General features: G+C 62.9%; 3 protein-coding genes across 3 annotated transcripts; all 3 read right to left on the reverse strand.

Annotated features, from left to right (window-relative positions):
- Window positions 1-584: 584 nt before the first annotated feature.
- Window positions 585-4,446, reverse strand: MNEG_9600 (hypothetical protein; the record flags this gene model as incomplete). The annotated part of the gene is made up of 10 exons (XM_014041926.1): window positions 585-593; window positions 884-1,030; window positions 1,339-1,464; window positions 1,785-1,958; window positions 2,218-2,412; window positions 2,694-2,882; window positions 3,158-3,249; window positions 3,875-3,977; window positions 4,179-4,218; window positions 4,349-4,446. The coding sequence occupies 10 exons, from the start codon at window positions 4,444-4,446 to the stop codon at window positions 585-587; spliced, it is 1,173 nt and encodes a 390-aa protein (XP_013897380.1).
- Window positions 4,447-5,819: 1,373 nt separating this feature from the next.
- Window positions 5,820-7,697, reverse strand: MNEG_9601 (hypothetical protein; the record flags this gene model as incomplete). The annotated part of the gene is made up of 7 exons (XM_014041927.1): window positions 5,820-6,067; window positions 6,190-6,313; window positions 6,557-6,640; window positions 6,766-6,822; window positions 7,062-7,169; window positions 7,382-7,480; window positions 7,674-7,697. The coding sequence occupies 7 exons, from the start codon at window positions 7,695-7,697 to the stop codon at window positions 5,820-5,822; spliced, it is 744 nt and encodes a 247-aa protein (XP_013897381.1).
- A 2,157-nt stretch (window positions 7,698-9,854) lies between these two features.
- MNEG_9602 (hypothetical protein) lies at window positions 9,855-10,658 on the reverse strand (the record flags this gene model as incomplete). The annotated part of the gene is made up of 1 exon (XM_014041928.1): window positions 9,855-10,658. The coding sequence occupies one exon, from the start codon at window positions 10,656-10,658 to the stop codon at window positions 9,855-9,857; it is 804 nt and encodes a 267-aa protein (XP_013897382.1).
- Window positions 10,659-10,953: the final 295 nt, after the last annotated feature.

Consider the following 10,953-nt stretch of genomic DNA (forward strand, 5'->3'; position numbering starts at 1 on the left):
CGCCGCGGCCGCCCTCGAAGCCGCGGCCGCGGCCGCCGTCGGGGGCGTACGCGCCCTCGGGCAGCCCCTGCCCGCCGCGCGGCCCGCGGCCGCCGCGGCCACCACGGCCCAGGGGCCCGGCTCCCATGGGGCCGGCGACCATCATCCCCGGCTGCGCCATCACAAGGCCAGGCGGCCCCATGCGGCCGCGGCCGCCCATGCGGCCCGGCGGACCCATCATCCCGGGGTACATCATGCCTGGGCGCGGACCACCCTGGGGGCCCAGGGGCCCGGGGTAGAACATGGGCCCAGGCCCACCGGCCGGGAACAAGCCGGGGATGCCGCGGCCGGGGCCGCCTGCGGCGGCAGCCAGCTGCATGCGCTGCTGGTTGAGCTGCTGCTGCAGCTGCGCGCGGCGCACCTGTCAAGGGGGTGGGGTGTGGGACAACAGAAGCACGGTATTTGTGAGACAGCCGATTTGGGGCAAGCAATGCTGAAGGTAATAGGGGGGTCGACCGTACACAACGGCGCACACACGAAGCACGCGGGGGAGGGTGGGGGATATTGGCTCGCAGCATCTCAGACAGCAGCTTGGCCGCGTTTTCTCACAACGCCTGTGGGGGGGCCGGGTAGGTTCGTCCCGCGGAGCGGGGCCCGGCCCTGGCCCACTGCACTGATGCCTCAAAAGCTTTCATCACGGATGCCTGCAACACCAAACCCGTCACCACGGTGCACACACCCCACCACCTCATGCTGCATCCCCCAACTCAGCCCTGCCAAATCCCCAGCCATAGGCCATAGCGCCACAGCAGCAAACGCCCCCTCAAAAAGCCCGACAGAGCACCAAGTGACATACCCCCAACCCACACAGGAGTACCAAACAAACGGCCGCCCCCCGCCGCACCTCCTTGCGCTGCGCGAGGGCCACGTAGAGCGGCTTGCCCTTGAGCATCTTGCCGTTCATCTCCGTGACCGCGCGCGTCGCCTCCTCGTGGCTGGTGTAGCACACAAAGCCAAAGCCGCGCGACTTGCCCTTGTCGTCCACCATGACCTTTGGGGGGGGAGGGGGGGAGTGTAGGGCGGGAGGAGCGCCGCGGAAAGACTGGACGTTGCTCGCAGGCTGCGGCCCTCGCGCCACTGCTGCTCCTGAGCGTGGCACATGCCACATACACGGTCGCTCGAAGACCCAAACCTCAACACAAACACACGCGCGCACACGCACACGCACACACACAATATCATCCTCTCTCACATCCTCTCACAACACACCTGCACACAATCCGACACACAATCAGGCACGTGGGCGCACGCAGACACCCAGCCACAGCGACGCGCCCCCATCCGATCGCGGCCGCCCACCTTGTGGGATGTGATGGTGCCGTAGGGCGCAAACTCCTCGCGCAGCTGGTCATCAGTCACCTCGTCGCTGAGGTTCTTGATGTACAGGTTCATGCCCTGGTACTTGGCCACGCGCTCAGCACGCACCTAGGGGGGGGGGCAATGGGATGAGGGCCGGTGCGCGTTGAGCGGCGGCATGCGACGGCGTGTGGGGGGAGTCCCGGGGTTGCACCGTGTGCGGCACGGACCACCAAGCGAGGGAGATCGCCACGGCGCAGCCCAATCAGAGCAACCAAAGCCGGTGCATCGGCTCCGGCCGATCCACATGCCAAGTGACAACCCTTCTCTCCCCAAACAGCCGCATGCCACCCCCTATGCTCAATAAAACCAGACCGTTTGCAAGAAGCTCGACGCCTCCCACTGGTCCGCGCACCCCCCACAGGCACGGCCGCGCCCCCCCGCCGCACCTCCTCAAATTTGGCGCGCAGCAGCGACTCGCGCTCCGCCTTCTTCTGGGCACGCCCCGCGAACACGGTCTTGCCGCCGACCTCCTTGCCGTTGAGCGCTTCCACCGCGGTGGCCGCGGCCTCGGCCGTCTCAAAGTTGACAAAGCCAAAGCCGCGCGACTTGCCGGCGCCGTCCTGCGGGGCGGTGGGCGGGGGCACCAGCAAGGTGGGCGTGCTGTACGTATTGTCACAGCGGAAACACCTGCAGCGAGCGGCTAGCAAGGTGGTGGGCTCCGCTGACAAGCAACCCGGCGGAGCCCAGCAGGCCACGAGACCCTGGCAAACCGCACGCCAACCCCCGGCAGGTCACCAAGCCGCCACCCGCCCGGTGAGCGCAGTCGTCGCCCCCGCCCCCGCCGTCCCCCCTCCACCACCCGAGGCCCCGGGCACCCACCACCATGACGACGGCCGAGGTCACGGGCCCGTGCTCCGCGCAGATCTTGCGCAGCCCCTCGTCGTCCACGTCCTCCGCGAGGTTCTTGATGTACACGTTGGTGTACCGCTCCTCGCGGCCCTCGCCCACGCGCTCCACGCGCTTCAGGAAGGGGCCCACGTACACAATCTTGTCCGCCAGCTGCATGCCGTTCACCTGGGGGGAGGGAGGATGACGGGGGCAGGGGCGGCTCGAGCGCGGTCTTCGAGGCAAAACGTCCTGCTCTCTGCATCGCTCCCAATCAGGCGTGTTTATAACAGCCTGAGGGCGGGGTCTTCCAGCAATCAGAAAAAAGCCTGCCAGAAAGCTATGTTGACAAGACGGACAAGCATGCTCGCACTCTCGCTCACACCCACATGCGCCCCACACACAAGCGCGCGTGCACACAGACACACAGACACACACACACACACACACACACAAGCACCGCCGTGCACCTTCTCGATCGCGAGGGCCGCGGCCTCGTCGGTCTCGTAGTGCACAAAGCCGTAGCCCTTGGAGTTGCTGGCCGCGTCCGTCGCCACCTTGCAGGACAGGATGTTGCCAAACTGGCTGAAGGTGTCGTGCAGGGCCTTGTTGTCGATGGACTTGTCCAGGTTCTTGATGAAGATGTTGCCCACGCCAGACTGGGGGGCGCGTTGGGGGTGGAGGGTAGGAGGCACGCGACGAGTTGAGAGCAGGGGCGTGGTGTGCGCAGCAGGGCTCGAGGGGCACGCAGGCGTTGCGGCATAGCGTCCGCATTAAAAAAAAAAGCATTCTGTAACACGGGGCGTCGGCTGGGTTCCCCCAAAGCGGCCAGTCTGCGCCCCGCCAGCGTGTGTGCCCCACTCCTCAGCCGAAGCAGCACCCCGCCCAGGCGCGCCGCCAACGGCCACCCTCCCCTGGCGCCCTGGCGCCCCACCTTGCGGAAGGCGGGGTCGCGGTGGGACCACATGATGCGGATGGGCCTGCCATTGACCGGGTGGTAGTTGAGGGCCTCCAGGGCGCGCTCGGCTGGGGGGGGGCACGTTGAGGGTGGGGGTGGGGGTGAGAGGAGCTTCCGGGGTTGCTGGGTTCAGGGGCGAGATCGAATCAGGGGAGAGGCGGCAGCGAGGGGAGAGGGGGAGGGCAGAATTTGCCTATGGCGGAGCTTGGTGCGGGGGCTCCTATTGAAGTCAGCCCGACCGTCCGTGTGTTGCTGCTGTTGTTCCCACTGCTGCCACGAAATGCAACGCCAGTGCTGGGCTGCGATGCCACGCCCGCGCATCCGTGCCAACAGAACGCTGTGAGCGCTACAGAGCTCACTGATCCATGCAGTGTGCGCTGACAACATTTTTTTGCTGGTCGCTTGCCGCTGCAGAAACCTGCCTGCACCCCTCCTCCCCTCAGCTGCCATGCCGCCACGGCCACGCGCTCCATCAGGCCGCGCAGCTGGAGCTCGGCACTATGCCCCGTCAGCGCCTGCCACTGCCGCCCAGAACCCGCTCGCCGCCTGATGCAACGCCCCGTCACACGCCGCCCGCCGCTGCTCCGCCAGCCATCGCTGCCGGGTGAGCGTGCCGCAGCGCACCGCGCCCCGCACCAAGCCGGCTGTGGCCCGTTGTCCCCCCCTCAGTTGCACGGCAGCTGCTTCCCTCACCGGCCTGGGGGTCCAGGGCGCTGTTGTAGTTGACGTAGGCATAGCCCAGGGAGCGGCGCGTCACCGCGTCGCGGCACACGCGGATCGACGCCACTGGGCCGACCTGCGGCGCGCGCGCATTTGTGTTTCACGCGTGGTCGACTGTTTGGCAACCGCTAAAACGGATCGCATGGCAGCTGTGCGACACCTCAGTCACGCGGCGCGCAAACCGGATCCTGCCGGCAGCGATGCAAGGGTGTGAGATGCTGCTGCAGCAGTGGTGCCGGCGGCTGCAGCTGATGCCAGTCCTGCCAGTGCTGCGCACCTGAGAGAAGAGCTCAAACAGCGACGCCTCAGTAGCCTCCCTGACACGATTGACGGGTGGATGGGCGGCCCCGACGCAACAATGAGCCAGAGTGAGTGACGACTGCACTCCGGCAGTGCTTCGTGCCACGAGGAAGCCATCGGACAGTGGATGCACGCAGAAATGCTTACCGATCCAAATCGCCCACGTAGAGCGACGAGTGCTGGGCTGGCGTGGTGGTGGCCGCCGCGGGCTGGGCAGGCGCGGCAGGGGCCTCGGTCGTCGCCATCTTGGCTGAGGCTCACGTAAAACGCTTTCCTGCTGAAGGCCTCTGCTGCCTCTTTTCTGATCCGCGTCGAGCTCTGCTGTGACAGGCTCGTTTTTGGTCGGGGAAGCCAAAGCCAACGAAGGCGGCCTCTCCCTATTTTTTATGTTTTATCTGGCTTTTTGAAGTCGCCGCTGGGTGCGGGTTTGCCCGGGAAGAGGGCGATTGGCAGGCGCGCCCACAACAAGTTTGCCGATGCGATGCTGATCGCGTGCCCGCTCAGGTGCTGCTCGTCACACATACGCTGAGCTTCTTCTCGCGATGAGTTTGAGTGATGTCCCAATTTGAGGCTGCCACAATGCCACTTCTTCCTGGACTTGTGGCAGCGCAGCAAGCCAAGTCAGGTGCGCTGACAGGGTGATGAGACTGGCGTTGACCTGGTTGACTTGTATGGTGTTCACCAACGTAGTTGGGCAGGTAGGCATATGAGACCTGTCAACTTGCAGATGCAACAATGCAACAGAGTCCGGATTGAAGGTGATTCGAAACTTGCTCGGTGAGGGCGATGTAATGAAGTGGATGACCTTGCTAGACTCAGTAGGTGAGTGATCAAGGCAGCAGATGCCTGCCTCGGCACAGCAAGGCGAGGCACCTTGAACATTGGTGGTAATATTGGCAATCAAACAGTTTGTTGCAGCCTTGCCGGCTGGCAGTCCATCACAGGACCCGCAAGGCGTGCTGTGCAGTCGAGAAGCATCAGTCAAGGGTGATGCTCATGGAAGGAGTCAAGCGAATGTCACGCGAATTGCTGAAGCACTTGCGAGCCTGCCAGCCAGTGGGTTCATCCCTCATCACGCGTGCGCTCAGCCCATGAGCACTGGCGAGTACTCTACACCCATCTGCTGGTCTGGGCAAAGAGGCACCATGACGTGCGGCATTGCTGCCGGTCGCGCTACGCTCCCAGCAACACGACCTTGGCCGCGCCAACCACAGCTGCGCTGCTGCGCTGCTGCGCTGCTGCGCTGCTGCCTGCCGGCGCGCCGCCCAACCTTATTGGTGCAGCACGCCCAGGCCCGCCAAGGACGACTTCCTTGTTCCCGGAACTCACGCCCCAAGCGCACTTGCTGCCAGCGCCGCTGCTGGTGCCTTTTACGCTTGGGCTGGCAGGTCTGGGCCTAAACAGCGGCTTGAACACCTCGAGGATGGCGTCCAGGGCTCGAGATCTTTGCACCTGCTGTGTTGATCGTCGCGCTGAGGCAGGTCCGTGCCATCAGCTTTGTCGGTGCTTCCTGGAAGGTTGATGCTTGACGTTGATTGGGGCAGCGTCGTATGGACGGCCAGCCCTGCCCTGAGCGCCGTGGCAGATGCACTGCAATTTCCCAACCTGGCGCGCCGGCCTAAACTCTCGGAGGGGTGGCGTTTTTCCGCAGGTCCAAGGTCAGGAGCGGTGGGAGCGCAGGGACCGTGACCGGCGGCAGGGTCACGATATTGATGTTGGTGTTGTTCTGAGGGCCAGAGATCTTGGCTAGGAGTGGCAATTTGCCCAACCCAGCCTGTGACGCATCAATCTTGAGCGTGATCTCATGGGTCGGGGCCAACTTGGGGCCTCCCACATTGAACACAACGTTCTCCTTCTCGCGGTGACCTGCATCGGAAAGTAGGGGGAGCAGAGGATGAACAGCAGGACCATGAGTGTTGCCTGACTGTACAGTCAGTGGCCCTGGCACTAGCAGCTGGCAGATGTGGACGAGGCCTCCTGCTGCTCACCAGGTAGCGTAATGGACGAAAAGTTGAGCCGCGGAAGGTTGATGTTTACTTTGTTTCTCTGTGGCAGCCCTGGCAGCTTGATGTCATACACGGGGCCTTGCTGAGCGGCTCCAAGGTTGACCACCTGCAGTAAAAGTTGTATTGGGCAGTTGCTGAGACATATGGTTGAGTCGCAATGTGCATATGCATGTGAAACGCGAGCTCAACCAGCCTTCCCTTGTTGCCTTCATGACGCGTAAAGTCAAGCGCTGATGTATCGCTCTTGACCTTGGGTGAGACCTGTGGTGTTGTCCTCGCAAGAGCTGGTTGCTGCTGCAGTCAAGCGCGTAGGGTTTTTCGATTGGAACGGCCTTGCCGGCATGCTCACATGGACCTTTGCCGGGTCGTGCACCACGCTGACTAGGCTGGACAGGTTGACCTTGACATCCGGCAGGCGCACCACGGTCGCGTCCTGCGAATGGGTTAGCATAGAAGAGAGTGACACCAAAGACGAGCGACAAGATGGAGAAGAGCGGCTGGCCACAACTCTCACTGGGCTGCATGTGCAGCCTCTCAAGGCAGGTGGCCGCAGCGCACCCTGGGGCCGAAGCTGGACAAATCGATCACAGTCTGTGCAGGCGGCTTGACATCGGCCTGGGCATAGGAGGAGGGGTGAACACGGATGTTGATCTGCCTGGTGGACGTGCGAGCACAAACAAAGAGCAGGGCAAAGGCGACCTAAAAACATTGGCCTTGAGGCAGTTGTGCGGGTGGCCCTCCATGCATGTTTGTGCTGTCGTTGAGGGAGTTGTCCTTGAGAGAGCCACATCCTTTGAACCACATGCCTTAAACTTGAAGGGCAGGTCGACTTGGATCCTGGAAGGCAGGTTCACATCATATGTGGTACGCGGCCCCAGGCGGCTGGCGTCGATGACGGCAAACTTCTTCTGTATGCGAACGCCCCCGATGTCAGCAGACAGGTCAGGTGGGGTGAAAGAGACCTACATGTCATGGCGATCAACACACAAGGTTGAAGCTTAGCACGGAGTGAGAGGGAAGATGAGGAAGGCACAGCATATTTTCATCCTGTGCGCACATAAACCTGTGCGAGTGTTTAGAAGACGGCTGCTCGCCGCCCTGCATGCACGTACGGGTACTTCTTGGTATCATTTCCCAAAACCCGGCCGTAAAGGTTGCGCCCCGTGGCGCTCACCGTGGGTGCAGGCAGCACAGGGATGACGAGGTCGCGCTGTGGCAGGCTGAGAGATGGCAGTGTGATGTCTATGCTTGGCTGGATGAAGGACAAAGCTGGCTGTGCATGGGTGTGTCCAAAAGACATGTGCGTGTGTGGACATGAGTAAAATGAATGAGGTTGCCATTGTCCTGGGCAGGGGCATGAGACATGCTCAAACCTCTCGAGCACACTCACCTCCAACCTGTCACCCTGTCATCAATGCAATTGGTAGGTGCCCCTGCATGGTTGGGTCTGAACTATGTGTTCTCACCTGAGGCAGCACAACAATGGGCATCTTGGGTCGCCAGAACCTCAGGGGAAGGTCAGCGTTGATGTCGATGCTGTTGGGGACGTTGATGCTGGCCAGTGGCTTCGGCAGAACAACAACAGGCTGCACCCGCTCCGCAGTGATCGTCACGGCCGGCGCCACGAGGGAACTGACCTACAGGAGGGGCGTACATTGAGCGGCACTGTTTGCTTGAGCATCAACCAGGCGAGCCACAGCTGGAATCAGCGGGCTGCAAGTGCAGAGGCCAGGGCCGGTCGCAAGGAGGCTACAAGTGCTCACCGCGCTCCCGAGGCTGCGCAGGCGGCGACTTGAGCCACTCTCGTCAGGCTTCAGCCCAACCGCCTCCTTGCTTGCAGCGTTGGAGGGATACGGCTGCGGCGTATATTTGACACATTGGTACAGCCCCTGCGTGTCCTGCTCAAGCACGTATCCTCCTGGGCAACTGGGCTCAGCTGCATTGAGAACTGCTTCCGGAGGCGAGGCGGCTGGCTTGCACGAAGCACCTGTGATGATGCAGACATATATGAGACAATAACCGCTTTCCTGGCCATATGGCAACACATTGGCAGCATGGCTGATGTGTCAGCCGGGAAGGATAGGGTTCCAGCAGCAACTCAGCAACAGAAGGCGGCGGCCGCTGCATGGATGCACAGGATGGTTTGAACGCCATGCTGCTTACCAGAGCACTTGTACGCCTCTTCAGTACCGCGAGACGGGTTCCTCGCGAATGCCAAGGCAACCTGGAGTGAGGAAGGTCGCGGAGTTTTGAACGATTGAAGGCACGCAACATCGATGGCGAAGCGAGACACGCGCGGCTTCTCCCTAGCTCTACCTGAGCAAAAATGATGATGAAGAGACATGTTAAATTTGTAGCCCCTTTGACAACCATCTCGAATTGGGCTGGGCGGCTACGACTACTGCACGCTGCACGGCTGGAATCGTCTATGTGCGCAACGTGGTTCAGCTGCTGTAATTCAAAGTGATCGACATCACACGCGACAACCAACAATTGGATCGTTGCAGATCGTGTATTATGCCACGGAGCTCTGGGCACCTGGGGCGGCTACTTTTGCGATACTGCGACACTACCCGAACGGAGGAGAGGTGCAGGCCGCTGAAAATGAGTTGAAAGCGCGAATTGATAATCAAGAAGTGTTTTGAAAACTCGAGAAAGCTGGCGCACCCTCAGTATCGTCGATGCTTCTGTGCTTGCTGGTCGGGAGTCTGGCACCCTCTGAGAAACCGCTGGGCCCCCAGGCAGGCACGCGCTCCGTCATGGCTTGCGCGCCCTTACTACTTCCAGGCTGCGTTACATGCCGGGCCTTCTGATATTGTGTTCAGTGTGGTTTCTTGCGGCAAGGAGGAGTGATAGGTCCGAGCGTAACAGGGTCGCGGGCAATTGGAATGATAGGGCGCCCGGACTGTGCCTTGGTACCTGGACAGTGCCCTGGCACTGCTTGATGTGCGGCGGCAGCACACTACAAGATGATGAAGCCACAAATGCAGTGTGGGCGTGCACCAAGAGTGTCGCTAGCAAAACTCAGGAGGCAGGATACGTGAGTACAGGTGGTGGTGGCTGCATCAACACAAAGTGGTTCATCATCCGCAAACAAAGGTATAGCAACGCAACGTGCAGGAATATCGGTGTAGAAATATGCAAGGGAAAGGTCCGCAGCAGTGCACACCTAACACCTGCCGCTACATGGCACATGCAGTCATCAAATGGCGGCGTGCATGTCGTACCCCTACCACTCCCCCTCCCCCACACACACCGGCGGTTGGCGCTACATGGGCAGCACAGACCTAATCAATTGACATACGGCTTGTTGACAGTGTCACTGCCTCCTTGCTCCGTGAACAGGAGGATGGGAGCGACAGTATGCATAGCTACATCCAAGAGTGTCGCGTTGGAGGCACTTAAGATGGGGTGGGATGCCACCGTGTTGCGCCCCCACAGCAATGTGAACGCGGGCGCTTCGAACCCATGTAACTTGAACCCTACAAACTGTTGACGCCTGGGGCTACCCAGCCTTGTCTGCTGCCTCGACACTCGAAACAAACAGTCTTACGGCAACTTCATCTTCCTGCGCATCACGAAACGCCACCCCCCCTCTGGCTTTGTCCCTGTGCCTGGTTAGGCCGCTGCAGGCCCCCAGCAGGGGACTAGTCCAGCGCACCGCCAGAAGTCCGCTGCAGGCCCCCAGCCGCGCCCTGCTGCGGCGACCCGCCAGATGTTCGCTGCAGGCCGCCAGCCGCGCCCTGCCGCGGCGCCCCGCCAGACGTTCGCTGCAGGCCGCCAGCCGAGGCCTGCTGCCGGGCGCCGCGCGATGCCCGCGGCAGCCCATCTGACCCCGCCGGCCGCGCCGCCCCGCCGGACGTCCGCCGCAGCCCGCCAGCCGCAGCCGGCTGCGCCGCGCCGCCCGACGTCCGCTGCAGGGCCCCTGCGCCCATTGTCCTCTGCATGCTCCCGAGCTGCGGCGGCGGCGGCGCCGTGGCCGCGGCGTGCGCCGCCGCGTCCGCCTCGCACGCCGCCTTGAGCATGGCTGCGTATACCCCACCCTGCATGGCCAGCTTCTCGGGCGCCCCGCTCTCGAGGACGCGGCCCTGGCTCATCACCAAGAGCAAGTCGGAGTTTTCGATGGTTTCCAGGCGATGCGCCACCACGATCATGCTGCACCCTGCCGGCGCCAGCGCCGCTGCGGCGCCTGACACGCCGCCCCCACCCCTGCTGCTGCCGGCGCTCCGGCGGCGGAGGTTGCCGCCGTCGGCGCTGCTGCTGCTGCTGCGGCGGCGGATGGTGCCGTCGGGCGCGCCGGCGCTGCCGGTTGACGCGCCGGCCAGGGGGCGTCGCCAGCTTGTCAGGGTGCGCTGGATGGTCGCGTCTGTCGCGGCGTCGAGGTTGGCCGTTCCCTCGTCGATCGCCAGCACGTGAGCGCCGCGCAGGAGGGCCCTGCGGCATCGATGCATCGTGACAGACTCTATGGGTTGGGCAGGCGCGGGCTGCCAGCACGGCTCAAGGGGCGACGGGTCGCAAGGCGGTGGCCGGTCTATGCACGGACAACAGTGGTACGTGCGGGCGTCTAGTGCATGCCTTGTGACCTGCACGTGCGGGCGTCTCTCGGGGACCCCTCATCCGGCACAAACGGAGCCTGCCTCAGGCGTTCGCGGTGGGCCCTGCTCCCATCCTCCATTCTGCCTGCCCCTCCCTCCTTCCAATCGACAGCAGCACCCACCGCAACAGCCTCCCTAACCCCTCGCCCCC

Source organism: Monoraphidium neglectum (assembly GCF_000611645.1).
Source record: "Monoraphidium neglectum strain SAG 48.87 unplaced genomic scaffold scaffold01993, whole genome shotgun sequence".
NCBI classification, from domain to species: domain Eukaryota; kingdom Viridiplantae; phylum Chlorophyta; class Chlorophyceae; order Sphaeropleales; family Selenastraceae; genus Monoraphidium; species Monoraphidium neglectum.